The sequence below is a fragment of the Leucopleurus acutus genome (genome assembly GCF_964270905.1).
Source record: "Leucopleurus acutus genome assembly, chromosome: 19".
In the NCBI taxonomy this organism is placed as follows: domain Eukaryota; kingdom Metazoa; phylum Chordata; class Mammalia; order Artiodactyla; family Delphinidae; genus Leucopleurus; species Leucopleurus acutus.
In genome coordinates this window covers 6,710,033-6,729,356 of record NC_139161.1, presented here as the reverse complement: position 1 = coordinate 6,729,356, position 19,324 = coordinate 6,710,033, and the positions used below count along the sequence as shown (strand labels likewise).

The 19,324-nt window shown below is 59.1% G+C and overlaps 2 protein-coding genes across 2 annotated transcripts; one reads left to right on the top strand and one right to left on the bottom strand.

Moving 5' to 3' along the window:
- Positions 1 to 1,487: 1,487 nt before the first annotated feature.
- Positions 1,488 to 8,759, bottom strand: OTOP2 (otopetrin 2; the record flags this gene model as incomplete). The annotated part of the gene is made up of 6 exons (XM_082860076.1): positions 1,488 to 1,658; positions 3,509 to 4,386; positions 5,956 to 6,089; positions 6,559 to 6,617; positions 7,768 to 7,904; positions 8,441 to 8,759. 6 exons carry the CDS (start codon positions 8,757 to 8,759, stop codon positions 1,488 to 1,490), a joined length of 1,698 nt encoding a protein of 565 aa, XP_082716202.1.
- A 1,485-nt stretch (positions 8,760 to 10,244) lies between these two features.
- USH1G (USH1 protein network component sans) lies at positions 10,245 to 13,876 on the top strand (the record flags this gene model as incomplete). Its single annotated transcript, XM_082859959.1, has 2 exons — positions 10,245 to 10,408; positions 12,655 to 13,876. The coding sequence occupies 2 exons, from the start codon at positions 10,245 to 10,247 to the stop codon at positions 13,874 to 13,876; spliced, it is 1,386 nt and encodes a 461-aa protein (XP_082716085.1).
- Between the last annotated feature and the right edge of the window lie 5,448 nt (positions 13,877 to 19,324).

Sequence of the window (19,324 nt, the reverse complement as noted above, 5' to 3'; positions counted from 1 at the left end):
CTCCCTAAGGCAAACGTGAACTTGGGGCGAAAGAGACCCGGTTCTGACACGGCAGGAGGCGCCTCCTGTGGCCCTCCTCAGCTCTTCCTGCAGCCTCTGAGACCTGCCCACCTCGTCGTGCTGGTGCGGTCCTGGCACGTTTTCCTCTAAAGTGCCCTGTGCCCCAGGTGCGGCTGCTCCCACTCTCCCGCACAAAAGCCATCTCCTGCCACCCCAGTCCCCACCCCAGCCAGTCCCCCTTCACCTGACTCTCTGGCCACCAATTCCGCCTCCTCTTCTAGCTGTTGGTGCCTCCTTTTCAACCTCTCTCTGCACCGTCTGACTTCCTCAGTCTCTCTGAGTCCATCTCTATATCCCCCCTCCCCACCTTCTTTTGCATCAAACCATTTTATTGAGGGGCTTCGGAGACGGTCGAAGGGCTGGGAAAACAGTGAGATCCCACACCCTCTGCCATGCCAGGACCTCCCCAGCTTCACAGTTGCCCCGTCTCTATATCTCTTGTAGAGTAGAAGCCAGAGGGCTTTGGAGAGGAGCCTCAGGGACCGCAGGGAGTGGGGTTGTGGGTAAGAGGAGGCCCAGGGGGTGAGAATCTGTGCCACCCAAGCCCTGTTTAGCTATAATAGCCCTGTTATAAATTATGTTATAACAGTCTATGAATTGAAGTTGCATTCCTGAAATGTTTCATTTGAGGGGAAAACAAAAGCTCTGATGCATGAAAAAAGTTTGAAAATTATTATTCTTAGTAGAAAGGCACTGTCTCCCTTTCGCTGTGTGACTGTGGGCAAGTCACTTTACCTCTCTGGGCCTCAGTTTTCTTCTTTGTAAAATTGTAGTTGGATTAGGTGAGTCCTTCCTAACCTTTCATGTGTCATGGAACACATTAAAAAATGTATATGTCACTTGAGGATAAGGCGAAGAGGAAGGTGGCAGCCTGGGTACTCCACCCAGCCCCTCCCAGCCACCCAGGTACGAGTCTGTAACTAGTCTGTGACTCAGACTTGGCTCACCCACAGAAAAGCCTGAGACCTGAATATCTCCAGGGGCCCTTGCAGCTCCGACCCCAAGATCCCCTCCTGTGATCATCTTAGATGTGGCTGCTGAGACACGAAGTGGGCACAGGGTGGGGCGGGGAGAAGAGCAGGTTTATTGGTTTCCAGCTCCAGGCGGCAGCATTGGCCAGGACACGGGGCGGGGGTAGGGGTGGAGCTAGAGGCTAGGACACTTCCAGATCTTGCCTGGTCCTAGGAAGGGTGCAGGGAGAGGTCCTCCTCCCCCCAGCTTGCCCCATGCCCCAGGGATATGCATGTCCTGATTGTGATTTAAAAACTCATCCTGGAAAAATAACTTTTGTGAAAATTCCACTCTGAGGCCAGCGGGGGAATGGGTAGTTACGTGGCATAGTGACTGCCAGCCTGGGATTCATTCCCCGGGGGTCTCTGGGTGGGTGCATGAGCTGAGCCCCTCCTCCCCACGTCTCTAGTGGGGCTTCAGGACAGCATGTAGACCTCCAGCAGGCTGGAGACAGCATGCATGCGGTAGAAGATGCCGAAGGGCAGGCAGATGTTGACGATGGCTGCCCAGAGGGAGTAGCCATAGAAGTCCACCTCCACGGTGTTGCTGAAGTGGGGGCGGGCCCCGAAGGCGGGCATGATCCACAGCTGTGGGGACAAAGGGGTGTCAGGACCTGGCCCGGACTCGTGCCAGTGGGTCTGCTGGGTGGGGTGGGGGCAGGATGGGGGTCCCAGCCCTCTGGTTTTGTGGACAGCGAGGGCTGGGTGTTGCTGAGTGGGGACCTCGAGCATCTTGGGCGGGGCCTGGCACTCACTAAGGAGCTCAGTAAATGTGCCCAACTGAACTTGCCTGCCCCCCAGCCTAGGGCTCCGCCTGTGATCACATCTCCCACCCTCAGTATGGCCCACTTGTGGGACTGGGGAAGGGGAGAAGAAGTCTCAATAGATGCTGTGAGAATTTGGAATAAATGGCTAAATCAGTAGCTCTCTCCTGGAGAGATGTGTGCAGGATGGTGATGGTAGAATCAGACAGGCCCAGGGCAGGGGTTCAGGATCCTGCCGGAAGGCTCCCCCAGCCCTGCCCGCTATGAGCTCTGCTCTCCAGCTCTGGCCCCGCACCCCACCCCCTTCCCAGGTCTGGGAGGCGGCTGAAGCTGGAATCCTGCTTCATCCCTGGCTATGAGCTCAGATAGTTCATGTATGGGGTGTGAGGCAAAGAATAAAGGCTTCTAGACTAACCCCCCTCTCCCCACCGCAAATGTGTCACATCCTTGGACACATCACAGCCCAAATCTGAGCCTGCTTCTATCCTATAAAATGAAGGAGTTGGAGATGATGCCCTCAGAGCTGATCCAGGCTCAGATACCTGGAGCAAAAGCGGCCTCCCAGGTGACTCCCAGCCTGTAGGCTCCCAGCCTGTAGGCTCCCAGCCTGTAGGCCTTGGGAGAAGGTGAGGGGGGGCCGAGGCTGGGAGCCACACCAAAGGTGACCCAAGACAGGAGGAGGTTTTGAGCTTTATTGCTTCTACTGGTAGGTCAGAGACGGGTGACTACTCTTTTTTTTTACCTGTAGGAGGGGCAATATGGGCAGTGGGGACTTCAGGAATGCACCTCAATTTGGGCGTGTATTTCAGATAGACCCACTGGGGTGGAATCCCTCTGGAGATGTGTTCTATATTGGGATATACCCACATTAAGGCTGTTTTCTATATTAGAGGTATTTTCTATCAGAGGTTATAGCTAAAAGGACTGTCTTTACATTGAGCAAAACTTCACTGAGGTGTGCTCTGTCTTTGGGATGTACTCACAGGGGTCCAGGCTTCTCTGTTAGAGATTTCCCTCCTGGGGATTATATCTACACTGGGGCCTTTCTCTATTAGGTTGGAGCTACACTAGGAGTATTTCTCTGTTGGGATGCACCTTCACAAAGAGTGTTCTCGTACAGGATGTATATTTGTATCGGGTGAAGTCTGCTGTTATACAGAGGAGTTTCTCTTGGAAAGCGGCTTTGCTGAGTCGCCGGGGAGGGGCGACTGTTGTGGCTGCCCCCCTCCCGGCCAGCCCGCCACTGCACTCTGCTGACAGACCCCTCACGCTCATGCTGGTCTCTGCCACCTCCTGTCACTGCTGCGATTATTCTAAGAAGAAGGTTGGTCGCAAGGTCCCGGGAAGAGTCACACCTCCCACCTGGGAGCAAGGGCCCCCCACTCAGCTCCGTCTCACCTCCTCCCAGCCCTCACGCCAGCATCCCCTAAGACCCCTCCAGCTCTGCCTAGATGCCAGAATGCCGGGATCTCATTCTCCCCGTGCGCCCTGAGATGCTGTTCGCCCCCGGGGCTGCACCTGACTCTCCCTGAACCTGCTCCTTTCCTAGAGAGCCAGACGATGCTCGAGTCGGCTGGGGGCCAGACAGAGGGCCAAGTGAACAAACCTGAAAGAGCATCTTTCCTCGGCCTTCTCTTCCTCCCAGCCCACCCCCGTCTCTCCCCAGTTACTCACGATGATGTTGCAGAGCAGGAGAAACAGAGAAATGTCCTTCAAGCACCGGTTTCTCCAGTGGCCCCTGGGGGCCAAGGTGATGCCCACTGCTCCCTGGGGTCCTGCTGGGCTGGGGCCAACCAGCCTGGGGGTGGGTGGGCAGGCAGGCAAGGTGTGGAGGGTGTCCAGGTTGGCAAAGGTGAGGCCGTGGCAGGGCTCCTTGGGGGGAGTACCATGAGGCTCAGCCCCGGGGGGAACCCGGTGGAGGCTCTCAATGATGAAAACGTTCTGGAAGGTGTGCTGGGCGATCATGAGCAGAGCGTGGGCCAGGCTGAGCCCCGCCAGCAGCTCCCTGGGTGTGCCCGCCACTGCAGCCACGATAGAGTAGTAGGAGATGGCATACTGGCCCAGGGCGGCACCCACCAGCAGAGCCATGTCCAGGCTGCGCGTGGGGTTCTTACGGTGGTCCATGGCCCGGCGGTCAAAACGGTAGATGACTGAGCCACTCAGGCTGACCAAGGTCATGAGCCCCAGACAGACGATGTTGAAGATGTAGTACATGACCAGGGCCTGCTGGGTGCGGCTCCTCTCCCCACTCACTTGGACCTCGTAGATGATGAAGACGGCCAGCCCCACGACAAAAAGCATCAGGCCCAGGATCGGGCCGGCAAAAAAGGTCTCCCGGAAGAGGCTGAGCAGGGATGGGGTGTGGCTGTGGCCGTGGGTAGAGGAGGCCATCAGCCTGCCCACGTTCTTCCACATGACGTAGAGCATGGTGGAAGCAAAGAGGCTGTACTCGATGTTGAAGGGGTACAGGTAGAAGTAGCCCTGCTGGAAGATCTGGCAGACGTCCGTGTTGCAGGAGCAGTCTTCTCCGACTGGGCTGCCCGCACGCTCCGCTGTGGAGAGGGGGGCGCGGAGCTGCACTGCCCTCCCACCTTCCTGGAGGCCCCCACCTGAAGAACCTCACCCCTAGCGTGACCTTTGGAAGGGCAGGGTTGCTGTCCGTCACCACCGTATTCCAAATGCCTACACAGGGCTTGGCACATCCGTTCATGCCACAGATATTTATTGAGCATCTACTATATCCCAGAAACTATGGGAGCCAGGGATCGATTAAGAAAAAAAAATTCTGAGCCGCAGAGTTGCCCGCTTCATCCTGTCCCATTCCTGCATAACACTCCCAACCCTTCCCCACCGGTAATGACCCCTGGCTGCCCAAGATAGGCAAGTCTCTGGTCCTAATAGAAGGTGGCCCGCTTGGAAACCCCTAAAATTCAAGCTGCCTCGCAGCTCTCGCCAGCATCTGCTTCAGCCAGAAAGAAGCTGCTGTGCCCAGGTCTCGACCGTGACCTGCTGTCACTTCGGTTTGTACCACACTGATAGGAATCTCACCCTGCATCCAGCGTGTGCCCTGCTCTGCAGGATCCCTCGGGCCTTGGCAGACAGCTCTTTTGATCCCCAGAACTATCTCAGCTGGTTTTGCAGAAGAAGGAACTGAGGCTCACTCAGAGAAAGTGGCTTGCGATGGCTGAGCTGACACCAATGACGTGACTCTCACCCCTGAGGCAAGTACCTCTCTGCACCCTGCAGCCCTAGCACGTAAGGTCGCCCACCTCCCTGGGCTGGGTTTAACCATCCTCAGGACCCCTCTGTATGTGGAGAGTGGCCCTTTTCAGTCCTGCTGGGCTGGGATCTCCTGTAGGCCTGGATCCATGCTTTCCATTCCTGGACCCTCCCATACTGGGTGTGCAAGGTCCAGGTGGACTTGGTCATCTAGTCTGATCCTGGCTGGTGGGGGGGGGGAGGGGGGGCTAGAGAAGTCCAGAGAACCAGGACCAGGGGGACTGTGGGCTCATTCTTCTTCAACATAGCATATTGGTTCAAAGCAAAGATGGATCTCAACCCTAGTTCTCCAATTTCAAGCCCTGTGACCTTGGGTAAGCTACTTAACCTCTCTATGCCTTAGTTTCTGCATCCATAACATGGGAATGCTAATAGCACCCATCTCACAGGGAGGTTGCTAGGGTTAAGTGAGATGGTGCTTGAGACACTTGGCACAGTGCCTGACATATAGAGCTCAGAGAACTGTCACTATCGTTATTGCGATTATTACTTCTACATTCTCCTCCTTGTCAGGCACTCCCTTCTGATCCCACGCTTCCACCATTGAGCCACCCTGCCCCCCTTCCCCTCTTTCTACCTCGATCACTCTTGCCCTTTCTTCCTGGAGCATGAATCCCTTCTTTGGTGGGATGGAGACCTGGACAGTGGGACCAAGGCTGTACTGTCCAGGATGAAAAAATGCTCCCCTGTACTCTTCCTCCTGGGTCACCCACCTCTAAACTTCTTCAGAGGCATAGCCTGGGGCAGCCACCTTTGCCTCCATGCCCTCTACGAGTCCACAGAGCACCCAGCCCGAGGCCTGGCTGCCACGGGACCAGGGTGAATCTGAAGTGGGCACTCACATTCCAGAGCGAGGCGGGTATGGCTGGTGTTGCCGTGAGGACTGCCGAGGGAATGGGCCTGGTGCACCGATTCATCCACCACGGTTGCCATCCAGATGGCCAGGTTGGTGGTGAGCGTGAACATGAGACCACATCTGTTTGGGGAGGGAGAGCAAAGAGGCCAGTGAGAGTCTGTGGCTCACGTCGGGTCCCCGGCGTGGTGGAGAGCTGGGGATGCTCTCCTGGGAGATGGTGCTGAGAAGCAAGAAAGCAGGCAGACCCCTGTGTGAACAGGGAAGCTGAGTTTGGAAGGAACATTTAGCCTGGCTGAGATGCCTCCCAAAAGAGGGCTGGGGGTGTCGTGGGGTTCAGGCCACGGCTGCTCCCTCTCTTTGGGGAAAGGACATTTGTACATTACACACGCCATCTCACCAAGCACGTCCCCCGTACCCCCAGAAGAGGGTGGTGGAAATCAGGCTGACAAAGCCAGGGGGCCTTGGCTGAAACCCCACCTGGGGGCAGAAAGAGGACCCACGCCCCAGGTTGGGAAGCGCTCATCTCATGCCAGGTGAGCCCAGCCCCTGTGCATGGACACTGAGCCATGGGCATGGAACAGGCACTCACCGAGTCAGGTCCAGGTGGCTGTGAACACAGTCTTTAGCGGAGATGCAGAGAAAGTAAGTCTGTGTTGAGAGAGAGTGGTGGGGTCATCTACTCTGCAGACGGGCTCAGCCCGGAGTGCCCAGGTCCATGCCCGGCACCATGTGCTTACCGCCTCAAGAGCCCTCCTACTACGTGATCGAGTTTCTTTCAGCTTTACAAAGGGAGACATGAGCTTTTCTCTCTTTCTATTCTCTGGAGCGATTTGTACAAAATAGTTCTCTGTTCTTTAGAAGTTTGCAAAATGCCACCTGTAAACTCTCTGGGCTTGGTGTTTGTTTTCTGTTTCTTTGTAGGGTGGAGTTTTGACTGCCTAGTTATTTATTCCTGGGAGCGAGGCCAGCCTCAGAAAGAACCTAAGCGGCCTCGCCGCTCTCTCTGGCACTGTCCCTGCCTCATCCTCATCCTTTGCTGCCCTGCAAGTCCTTGCTCTCACCGGGCTGCCCACAAATCCTTGCTGTGGTGTTTATTGATGTTGTGGTGTCTGTATTTCCATTTTGCCTGAGTATTCTTTAAAGTCAGAAAATGTAAAATTAAAACTATATAAATGCCAAAGTCATCAATGTGTTAAATTGTGGAAACCTGGGCAGTAGGGATGATGTTTCAAGAGAGGGAAACACACACGTGGTCATTCTGGGCTGGGGAGGGTTTGGGTCCCACGTTAAGACCAGTCCTGCCTCAGCTCAATCAGAAGATCTTTTCCAGTGTTATTCGTGCAAGAAATAAAAAAGTGAACTTGTTTGAAAAATCCCATATACAGGCTACCCTATTTCCTGAAAAAATACAGAATATAGGGGACATGGCTGAGGCCCAGCTGGCCATGCCCACAGCAGGACGCTGAGCTGAGACTGATGCCCTCTATGGGCACCCAAGGAGGGCAGGTCAGGTTCCAGGAGACAGAGCAGCTGCCACAACTGACACCTCCTAGGTGTTAACTACTGGCACTGCTTAAGGTGAAATGAAATCGCAGGGCCCCTAAGTAGGCACTCACATTTGGATATTACGTCATTACCAAGTGCTTCCAGATTTACGGACTCATGTGATCTGCACTACAGTCCTATCCCCACCCTAATCGATTGCTCAGCGTGGAAGTGGAGTGGAGCTCAGATCTCCTGACTCCATGCCACATGTTGGCTCTCTTCCACCACACTCAGGGACACTCCTCCCACCCACCTGCACAATGACAAACACAGCCTGGGTGACAGGGTACAGGATCTTGATGGCTGACTGGCACTCAAAGGAACTGGAGTAGTAGCCGGTCTTGAAGACATCCATGACGAGAGTGCAGATCCCAAACAGCACCAGCCCACCTGGGAAGGAGGGTGGGGGGTGGATCAGAGAGGCAGGAGAAAACGATTACAGATTTGAGGATGGATGGCCAAATAGTTGGATGATTGGGTGGATGGATGGATGAATAGGGTAAGTGAGAAGATGGATGGAAGGATGGGTGTGTGATTGAGTGGGTAGATGGATGGATGTCCTCTTGAGCCCCCATCCCTTTGGGGCTGCATAGATAAGGGAAAGGACCCTAGAGAGGCTCTTTCAACTGCAGCTGTCATCTGTTTTCTGCTCTCCATCAAAGTCTCTTCCATGGCCACACTCTTTCAATCTTTAGAGAGGGCAGAGAAGTTCCACTCCATCCCTCTCTTCATCCCTCTTCCAGGACTCTTTCCCTTCCTCTTCTGCCTCAGACACAGCCCACCTCACCCTCAGACACATCTAGCCTTGGGGGGGTGGGGACTTCTCACCGGTCTACCTTGAAGGGAACCCAGCAATTCCAGCGGGAGCCCCAGCCTCCAGCTCCCCGCCTGGGCCACCCCACCTCCGCCCACACCTCCCCTGGCACCTCGGAGCCAGATGGGGCCCGCGTGCGCGTCCCGGTAGGGGACGGCGTCGGTGTCGGGGCAGCGCACGGTGCGAAGGAGGTAGAAGAGGATCCAGAGCACAGCCAGCAGCATCATGGTGGTGAGCAGGGCGAACACGTCGGTGTCGTACACCGCCACCTTGTTGAAGGCGCCGCCGCTGATAAGCGTGCAGGCGAGGAGCAGCACGTTCACGGCCAGCAGCACGGACAGCAGGCGGCCGCCCTTCTTCCACACCTCGCGGGGGACTGCCCGCGGTGCCGGCGGGCTCTCCTTGGGGCCCGTGGGCAGCTCCTCGGACATGGCAGAGGCGACTGGAGGAGGCTGGAGGGGTCACTGTCGGGGCGGAGCGGACAGGACCCCAGGTCAGCCTCGAGAGCTCTCCTTCCTCCATCTTATCCCTAGATTTGGGGACCCGAGGGGCGGGGGCTGCGGGGGGTGAAGGAAGCGCTGGGAAGGGGGAGAGAAAAGCCCACTGTGCCGGTCTCGCGCTCGACGGGAGGAAAAGAGAAGCGGCTGCAGCCCCGTCGGACCCCGTCCAAGGTTCCCACTCCCCAAATCCGTCGGCCGGCTAGCCAGGGGCACCCACCTGGCTGGGCCGGGAGCCCGCGCTGAGCTGGGGGTCAGGGGGCGGCGAGTGTGTCCTCTCTCTAACGCCGGGATGGACGGGCGCTTTATACCGGGGAGGGCAGGGTGATTTACAGCCGCGGGAGCTCAGCTCCATAAACCTCTCAGTCCCACTCACATGATCCATCTTTTTCCCGGGCTGAATTTAGTGAAGAGCGTGCGGAGGCAGACAAGGTATGATTTATATTTACCCGTTAAGAGGCGCCCCCTCCCCCGCCGCCCTGTCACCTCGGCGCAGCCAGCCTCGGGCGCGGCCCGGCACTGCGGCACCCAGCGGGCACCCCGCCCCCGGCGCCCAGCGCGCCCTGGCGCCCCTGTCTCCTGACGCCCAGAGTCCTGAGAGCTGACGCTCAACAAACGCCCCAAGGGCCCGCAGGCACCCCGACGCCCTCATGCCCCGCGGCCCTGTACCTTTGGGCTCTTCTGTTGCTGTCCCAAGATCGGGACCCTACCGCCCCTTCCCCGACACCCTCGCAGTGATCGAAGTTCCCTCTTCCTCTCTCCCTTCCCCTGGTCCCTGCTGCGCGGGATGCTGCCGAGTCGGACTTGCGTACGAAGTGCTCGGCCAGTCTTGTAGCGCCTCCTGCTGGAGCGCGGCTGGCCCACCTCGCGCGAAACTGGCCGCCGGGACAGCCGTGTCCCGATCGCTGACGGTCTGGCGGTCGGTCCTCATAACTCTCTTAGGCCCATTGTCCAAGGGGTCAGGACTGCCCTCAGACATCCCTCCCCAGCCCTTGGCCCGCTCCCTTGACGCTTAGAGACTTCGGGGGCCGCAGCGCCGCGGCTCTAGTGAAGACAGACCTCGGACTGTCCCCAGACTGGGCCTCACGGGGCGGGACGCTGGGGTGAGCAGCGTTTTGGAGAGAGGCCGGGCCCGGTTTGCTCGGGAGCAGGGAGTTTAGGACCCAGGGGCAGCCCGGGGCGGCCCTCTGGGCAGCGGGAGATCCTCCCCCCACCTTCCCCGCCCGCTGAGCGGCTCAGATGTCCGAGTAGCGGCGGCTCTGGCGCTCCGCATCTTCTGTTTGCGGCGGCGGGCGCTGGCGGCCCCGGCCCCTGCCCGACCCCCTCCCCCAACCCCATGCCTCAGCTCTAACCCCGCCGCCCTCCCCCGCGGGGGGCATTTCCCCGTGTCCCCTGCCCGTCCCGTCCAAGTCAGGCGCCATGAACGACCAGTACCACCGGGCGGCTCGGGACGGCTACCTGGAACTTCTCAAGGAGGCCACCAGGAAGGAGCTGAACGCCCCCGACGAGGATGGCATGACCCCCACCCTCTGGGCTGCTTACCACGGCAACCTGGAGTCACTGCGCCTCATCGTGAGTCGAGGGTGAGTATCCCACTGTCCCCGCCCAAGCCCCGCCAGGGAGGACTGAGAGTCTCAGGGCCGCTCTAGGCCCCTGAGACACCCCCTCTCAACTCCATGGCATCTCCCCCCCCCCCCACCTCCGCTGTGCCACCCTCTTCCCTAGGACAGACCCTAAGGTGGAACCTTGGAGATTGACAGTCGTGGGAGGAGGAAACAAACTGAGGCCTGTGACATTTGTGACCTGGATGCGGGGCTAGGAGGAGAGGGACTGGGACTTGGGGGTCCATGGTTGTGGGAGGGGCTTCAGAGTGAGGAGAAGGTGGGAGGGATCTCCTGGGTGGGTAGCACCAGGAAGCAAGAGTGAAGGGCATACTGAGACTGGGAGAGAAAGAGCAGAAGCCTCAGAGGGGCCGGAAGGGGGGCTGGGAAAGGAGAAGCTCTTCACTGCCCACCCCCAGCCTGTGGTCCAAGGGGTCCAGCCGGCGCCCACACCTCCCCACACACTGGATTCCACACAGCTCTCTCCCTGCTCATCCCTGAGACTTGTGGGCACTGTCCACAGTGCCAAATGTCACTCGGTTCAGCCACCCCATGAACTCCCTCTGTGCCCCTCCCCCACCACGGGCTCCATCACCCTCCCTTTGGAGTCGTCTGGGGGGAGGAGTGGGCATTGAATCCAGGTGTCAGGGCCAGGGAAGGGGTTAGGAAGTAGCAGTTGAGGAATGTGGCGTCCAGGGCCACTGACATGGGCTCCCTACGGCTGAATGACCCTGTGGACAACTTGCCAGCCCCAGCGGTTTAATAAAGAGAAGTCAGGTTGACCTGGGGACCAGGGAGGCCTGGACAAGGAAGAGGGATGTACGAGATGCCCCAGGAGGGTTATCATGAACATCTCAGGCCCTGGGAAATCCTGGTGGAGGGAAAGGGGCCCGGCTGGCCTGGCGCCAGGAGCTGGCCTGTGGTTTGAGCATGGGGTAGGTGGGGAACCCCCCTTTGCCCTCCCTCCACAGCTGCTCCCCGGGCCCAGCAGCAGGTGGAAGCAGCCCCTGAGATCAGGCAGCTGAACCATGCCCCGAGACGCCGAGCCTGGCCCATGTCCATGCGAAGAGGGCGCCCGGTGATCTGCCATTCTGCTCCCCCCCGGAGAGATTCGTGGGAGGAGGGGACTAGGGGGCCCCCCTTGGTGCACCAACCCCCCAGCTCCTACAGAGGGTGAGGGCTGGTGCTTGATGGGGTGTGGGCCAGATGCCCAGTAGCTCCTGTCTAGAAGGACTTGAAGACCAGTAAGGGAAGTGGGGAGGGGAATGCGGGGGGGTTGGGGACTGGGGAGTGTGGGCAGGAGCTGCTGAGACAATGAAGTGATTCTTCCTTCAGCCCTGCGGGGTGGCCCCCTCATTAGAGTGGGGCAGAGGGCCTGAGCTAGGTCCCTGAGGGAGGCGCAAGCTTGGAGGTGCCAGGGGGAGGGTGCCCAAGGGGGGCACAGTCTGGCGCGGAGGGTGTTGGAGGGGGCTGCGTGGGTCCCTTGGACCTGCCCGAGCCAGCCGCCTCACAGCGCTCCCGAAGATGGGGCCGCCCCGGGAGGGGAGGGCGCTGGGCCCAGGCTGCAGGCTGCCCTTCCCCTCCCCTCCAGTCCTGGCTGCCCCCATGCTCCCCTCCTGGCCCAGGCCAAGACCCGACACCTGCTCTCACACGCGGCCTTGCCAGGCCTGGCCCTGCTCCCTGCAGACGTGGCCGTGCCCGGCGACACGCAGGCACGCACCCTCACACACTCCCCCAGGGCTCAGGCCCCGCACACACGACCCTCTCGTCCTCTTTTTCGGTCACTCCTGCACTGGCAGCCCCACTCACCGCCGTGCCTGCCTAGAGACCCAGACTCGGCCCTGGCCCACCACCTCTCTGGGCCAGCTCCCCGCCGGGCCCCATGAATAATTCACTCCTTTCTCTCTGGACATTAAATATTTATCCCCTGAGATTCCCAGCCCTCAGTCCTCTTGGGGAAGGCCCCGCCCCGGCCCCGCCTTCTTTGTCGCCCCACCCACTGCGAGCCTGGAGCCATCTTTAACCCTGGGCTCGCTCGAGCTGCGCCCGGTGGCTCCGGGCAGCGTGTCTCCCGGAGTCAGAGGAGAGGTCTCAGGCCGTCGAGTCCTTCTGGTGTGCCTGTGGGGAAGCTCATACAGGCTGGGCGCTCCCCCCACCGGCAGCCGCTGCCGACTGCCTGCCTGACCTTGCGATGGCTCATCACCCCTCCCCGCGTGTCCTCCCTGCAGGGGTGACCCGGACAAGTGTGACATCTGGGGCAACACGCCCCTGCACCTCGCAGCTTCCAATGGCCACCTGCACTGCCTCTCCTTCCTGGTGTCCTTCGGGGCCAACATCTGGTGCCTGGACAACGATTACCACACGCCGCTGGACATGGCCGCCATGAAGGGCCACATGGAATGCGTGCGCTACCTGGACTCCATCGCGGCCAAGCAGAGCAGCCTCAACCCCAAGCTGGTGGGCAAGCTGAAGGACAAGGCCTTCCGCGAGGCGGAGCGGCGCATCCGCGAGTGCGCCAAGATGCAGCGCAAGCACCACGAGCGCATGGAACGGCGTTACCGGCGCGAGCTGGCTGAGCGCTCGGACACACTCAGCTTCTCCAGCATCACGTCCAGCACCCTGAGCCGCCGGCTGCATCATCTGGCGCTCGGCAGCCACCTGCCCTACTCGCAGGCCACGCTGCACGGCACCGCCAAGGGCAAGACCAAGATCCAGAAGAAGCTGGAGCGGCGCAAGCAGGGCGGCGAAGGCACCTTCAAGATCTCCGAGGACGGCCGCAAGAGCGTGCGCTCGCTCTCGGGCCTGCAGCTGGGCAGTGACGTGATGTTTGTGCGCCAGGGCACCTACGCCAACCCCAAGGAGTGGGGCCGCGCCCCGCTCAGGGACATGTTCCTCTCCGACGAGGACAGCGTCTCCCGTGCCACACTGGCGGCCGAGCCTGCGCGCTCGGAGGTCAGCACCGACTCAGGCCACGACTCCCTGTTTACCCGCCCGGGCCTGGGCACCATGGTGTTCCGCAGGAACTACCTGAGCAGCGGGCTGCACGGCCTGGGCCGCGAGGACGCGGCGCTGGACGGCGCGGGCACGCCGCGGGGTCGGCTTCAGAGCTCCCCCAGCCTCGACGACGACAGCCTGGGCAGTGCCAACAGCCTGCAGGACCGCAGCTGCGGGGAGGAGCTGCCCTGGGACGAGCTGGACTTGGGCCTGGATGAAGACCTGGAGCCCGAGACGAGCCCGCTGGAGACGTTCCTGGCCTCCCTGCACATGGAGGCCTTCACCACCATCCTGCGGCAGGAGAAGATCGACCTCGAGGCGCTCATGCTGTGCTCGGACCTCGACCTCCGCAGCATCAACGTCCCCCTGGGACCCCGCAAGAAGATCATGGGGGCCGTGCGGAGGCGGAGGCAGGCGCTGGAGCGCCCGCCGGCCCTGGAGGACACAGAGTTGTGAGTGCCCAGAGCCTCGGTGGGGATGGGAAGATAGGGCTTGGAAGGCCCTGGGGTGGGCGTGGATCTGTCTGCCTTTTCGGGTGGGGGATAATAACTAGGTCGCCGTCAATTCCAAGAGGCCCCGCGTATTCACCCCCAATTCGGAAAAAGAAGCTGCCTGTGTACATTGCTGGTGTCAAATGCACCTCGATTTTGAAGAAGTCAAAACGCAGGAAAATGGGTGTCTTCGTATGGATGAGACCCAGTAGTCATAGTAACCACAGCCGGGACGTTTTGAGCCCTCCCATCGCCTGGGTACTGGAGTTGCCCTTGCACAAGTCCTCTCATGTGCAGGGGCTGTATCATCCCCATTTTACAGGTGAGCAAGTGGAGGTTCAGAGGCTTCGAGTAGCTCACCCATGGCCCTGCCGCCGCTCAGTGCAGAGCTGGGCCTGATCCCTGGTCTGTGTGGCTCTAGAGCTAGGGAGGGCAAGGTGACTCCCGTGGGGTGGAGGGTGTGGCAGCCAGTCATCTCACCAAATGCCCAGGCCCTCAAGACAGATACCTTACCTACTGGTCCCTGAACCTTGTAACCAGAAACGAGCAGATACTCTCAACAGGGCCAACAGTGGCCTTGAGGGCAGAGTTGTCACGTTCAAAAAGCCATCATGGGGAGCCCAAGGCTGCTGTCAAACTGGCAACGCTGTTGGCCCATCCCTGCCCTGACTCTGCATCCTGGCATCCCACGAGCCCAGCAAACACGGCCGCCCCCTTTTGGTATCTATGGCCTTTACCCTGCATGGCTGGGCAGGGGTGGGTTTGGGAGGAAGTCTGGTTTAGAGTTTGGGGCCGGCGTCCCCATCCCTGATCATCGGTCTGCCTAGAGAGGGTAAGTGGTCAGAATATTTGGTCCTGACTTAAAATGCTGTCTGCGAAGGCCCTTATCTGAGGTCTGTTTCTGTCTCTCTCTCCACAGATAACAGGGGCTCCTATCCCCATACCAAAAAGAGTTGCAAGTTGCCACACCCACGGTGGGACCACGAGGTCCTCACAGTTGCCAGCCCTGCAGCCCCCAGCCGCTTCCCGGGAGAAAGGACCATGCGGTCGTCTCCCTTGAAAGCCTGTCCCCACTCTGCCGCAGAGGGTATGGCCTGGAGGCCCCTGGAAGGCCAAGAGAGTGACTCAGAACATCAATTCTGAGGGGTCCCGAGGCCCCTAAGCCACCTCTCTCTGAGTGGCTCTAAAGCACGTGTGCATTCGTGGAAGGCCAGCCCCAGTGCCAGGGCGGGGGCCACTGGATGATCAGCCCATCAGAGCTGGATGGGAGCGTGTGGTGCGAGTGGGCATGGCTTGCCCCGGGGCCGTTGTCTGTCCCCACCCCTCCTCTACGGGTCCTGTGGTCTGCTCAGTCTGGAGACTCTCCTCCTACATTTTTGTGCAGGAAGAGTTTGGGCTGCCTCCCCTCCCCCTGTACACCCCGGAGAGGAGGTTCCCAACTAGACTCTTCAGCCAAACGCCCCAGCTTTAGTCCCCACCCCGCCCAAGCACGGCCAGTCCCCTTCTCCTCCTCCCACTGGCCATGCTGGGGAGTTGGAGCGCCAGGCTGGGCTGGGGTGGGGGTGACCGGTGCCCTTCCAGCCTGCCCCGGGGTGGGGCCCAGCCTGACTCCGCCCTCCCCGCCCTGTCCTTCTCCACTCACTCTCTCCTTGGTTGTGCAGCCCGGTGCCCCCAACCCCAGGGACCCCAGAGGGTCAGGGCAATAGATCCAAGGTGCTAGAGCGACTGGCTGCAGTATTATGGCCTCGAGGCTCGGCGGGCATCTCTGGGCTGGGGAAAGGCATCTGCCAACTGGCTCAGAGTCTCCCAGGCCCAAACCAGGCAGAGACTGGTTGTGGCTGGGTGTCCAGCCTCGCGTGGGCGAGTCCCACCATGTGGACACGGGAGCCTGAGGATGTGGACAGTCTAAACTGCTGATTGCCCCCAGGTTCCCAGGGCTCCGGGCAAAGGGTCTGGAAGCAGCTGGGTGGCTGCCTGATTCTGCATGGGTAGCGGGTAGGGGAGAGTTCTGCACGGGTCCCTGCTCTGTGATGCTGGTGAGACCAGGGGAAAGGCCAGACTCAGAGGGTCCTCAGACCAAGGTCACGGATGTGGGAGGGTCACTCAGGAGCCCCCACGGTGTGCACATATACACCGCATGCAGATGTGCTCTTCCTCCTCTGTCAACAATGGTGCCCCCGTCCCTGACCTTCAGCTTAGGAAGCAACTCCTACCGGGAGCATTGCCACAGCCCCCAGCTCCTTCCTGGGCCCCTTGGCTGGTGCAGGGGACAGAGAACCCCCCCAAAACGCCACAGGCCTCCCCCTGGTGTGTCTGTCTGAGCGTGGGTCCCCGGGCACACACCTGCTCAGAGCTGGGGGCGTGATGGAGGTGGTCCCTGTTCCCACACTGAAGGCCTGGTCGCCTGCCACTGCCACTCTGAGCCCACTGCAGTCCTGCTCCCCGTTCTCTGGGCCTGGGGCCACCCCCAAGTGCCGACTTGACTTTCCTGGAGCCCCAGGTGCTGCCCTTTCTCTCCTGTTCCCTGTCCGTGTACGGCCTCAGCCCCCTCCCTGTTCTCTCAGTGCTGGGGTGGGGCGGGCTCCCAGATTCCCACCACTGTACAAAGTACCCCTCCCTCAGGCTCATTATAATTTTTGTAGAGAACCTTCTCCATCCTTGTCATGCCTGTGTCTTGTTTTAATCATTTGGGGGTGGGAGACGGGTAGGGTGAAAAAAGCAAGAGGTTGGAAGTGGGAGAGGAAGAGGGTCTTTTTGTGCCTATGAGGACTTGGTCCTCTTCCTTGGAGGGGGTCCTGGGGTAGATGGTAGGGCACTCCCCCACCCCATGCATCTCTGCAGGGCCCTCCCTCATCCTCGAGTCTTCACCTTGCTCTCTCTCTGGACCCAGAATTTAGAGCTGATGGAGAGGGAGGGTTCAGAAGAACTGGGACAGGAGACCCCCCCCCAGCAGCTGAGTCAGGAGGATGGTCCAGGCCTGTCCGCTGCAGCTGCTGAGGGCAGGTCAACACTTCCTGCCTTCCCACCAGGTCCCCCTGAGCTTCTCCAGACATGGGCAGACGCTGTACACTAGGAGGCTGTCACCTATCACCAAGGTCCCATGAACCCCCATCTCAAGGCCCCAGCCCACCCCTGGGAGGCCTCCAGTGGGGTCTCCATTTCCCTCATCACCCCAGGCAGCTCATGTGGCAGCCCTATTTAGAGCCGTCCTTTGTCCCAGGGGTAAGGCTTCCCCTTAAGCTGCAGGACAATGGGCTCTTGTTTTCTTAGTCAAGTCTGGGAAGGGGCACTGGAGTCATTTTGTTTCATTCGCTAAGGCTGCTGGGCCAAGTGCTTCTGCCAAGGGCACTTCAAGACAGCCTCTTCCCTCCAGCATCATCAGAAATGTCCACAGGACGCTGGTGCAGCAAGATTGCCCAGCAACCGTCTAGTGATTCTAGGCCACCTCCCTCCACTTTACAGATGGAAGACCTGAGCCCTATGGAGGGGAAAGTCCAGACCCAGAACACAGGCCTCCTGACTGCTGCCATGCTTTCCTCGCCTCCAGGCTGCCAAGGGGGCCGATAAAGACGCGAGATCCTGCCCTCGGACGCTCCTCGTGGTTCCTCCGCCCTGCGACGCCTACTGGCCGTCCTGGTCACTGCACCTACCTCACGAAAGACCAGCCTCCTGGCGCCGCTGGTTCAGGGAAGGACATGGGGGTGAGGACTCGCAAAGACAAGATAGAGGAGGTCGGAACCTCAGCGTGGAGGCAGAGACTAACCGGAAGCAGTGGGGGCTGGAGCTTCCATGGGTCAGTGTGGCTGGAGGGTAGAAGACTGGGGTGCAGGAGCAGGTGTGGCTCCAGGAAGCCTGAGGTTACTTTAGACACAGTGAAGGGAAGAACTTTACACGGTAGGGACTCAGCTTTCTCTACTTGTCCCCCTAAAAATTTAGATGGAGGTTAGGGAAATTCTAAAAAGCTAGAATAATGAATGATTCTTCGCTTTTGGGGATTAGAATCTGGTGCCAATATGGACACTTGCCCTGGGAAAATGCAGCTCCTGAAGTGCGGAGAGGTCCGGGGACCCCAGGTTAAGAAGCATTAGTTAGACTGCTGTGAAGTTACATCATCAGTGAGATTACCGATTTGATGGAGGTGGGAGTGGTGAAATGAATCAGAGGCAGGAAGGACCTCCGGGGTATGTGGCACAGACTTCTCTCTCTCTTTTGTTTTTTGGCTGCTTCTGGGCAGCATGCGGGATCTTCCCCGGCCAGGGATCGAACTCCTGCCCCCTGCTGTGGAAGCGCGGAGTCTTAACCACTGGACCGCCGGGGAAGTCCCACAGACTTCTCATTTTACAGATGAAGTAACCGGGGCCGCATGGCAACAGAGCAGTCAAGTGAGCAAAGTGACACTAGGTCTCATGATGCTGCCCATGGTGCCAGCTGCCTCCTGTCCCCAAGTTAGACCAGTCCTGGACAGCACCATACCCCTGTCCTCCCAGCACCTTCTCTGAGACAAGCCTGGGTTGTACGGGAGGTGGCCATGCTCAGGAGACAGCCTGATTTGGGCAGCAAAACTGGCTCTGCCCCTTTTTAGTTGTGTTGCCTTGGGCAAGTTACCCAGTGTCTCGGAGTCTGTTTCCTCATCTGCAAAATAGGTATTACAGTTTATTATAATATATCAATAAGTGTTAACCCCGCAGGTCATTAGGAGGGTGAAATGATGAGCACGGAAAGCACTTAACGTGCTGCCCGATATTTACCGCACATCAGTTACTAATGATCACAGTTATTGGTGGTCTGAAACAGGCCCCTGGGGCACTCCTTGCATCTGTGGTCCCAGCCACCCGGTAGGTGAGTCCTAGGCAGTTCCAGGGAGCAGTCCTGCTTTTCTGACCCCTATATAAGAGTGAACCCCGCACCAATCACACTAGCTCCTGGAGACGGCTCTGCGGGCATCCTCATCTGACCAGCAGGGGGTGTTGACAATCCAGCCAGCGGTTAAGAAATAGTCAGCTAGCCACCATCTAGTGGAAGGACCCAGGGAGAAGCCAGAGCTGTTCCTGAGGTGCCCAAGGAGCTGGGTGTCTTTTACGGAGGGGGAGTCGCATGCCCACTGGCCTGGGCCCACCTCATGCTACTGTCTGAACTTGACCAAGGCAAGTGAGGGGTTTTAGCCTTCATAGGTGAAGATATTGAGTATCAGAAACGTTTTCTGATGTGCCCAAGGTCCCAGTAAATTAAGAAAAGTTCAGGATCCCTGACCTTTGTCCCTTCTGTCACCCCTATGCCACCCCTATGTTTTTACTATCAATTGTTGAGAGCTTGTAAGGTGTCAGGTGCTTATGTTAAGCACTTTATATACATTCACCCCTCACAATAAAATCACAACCCTGTAAAACAAGGAACATATTGTGATTATTATCCC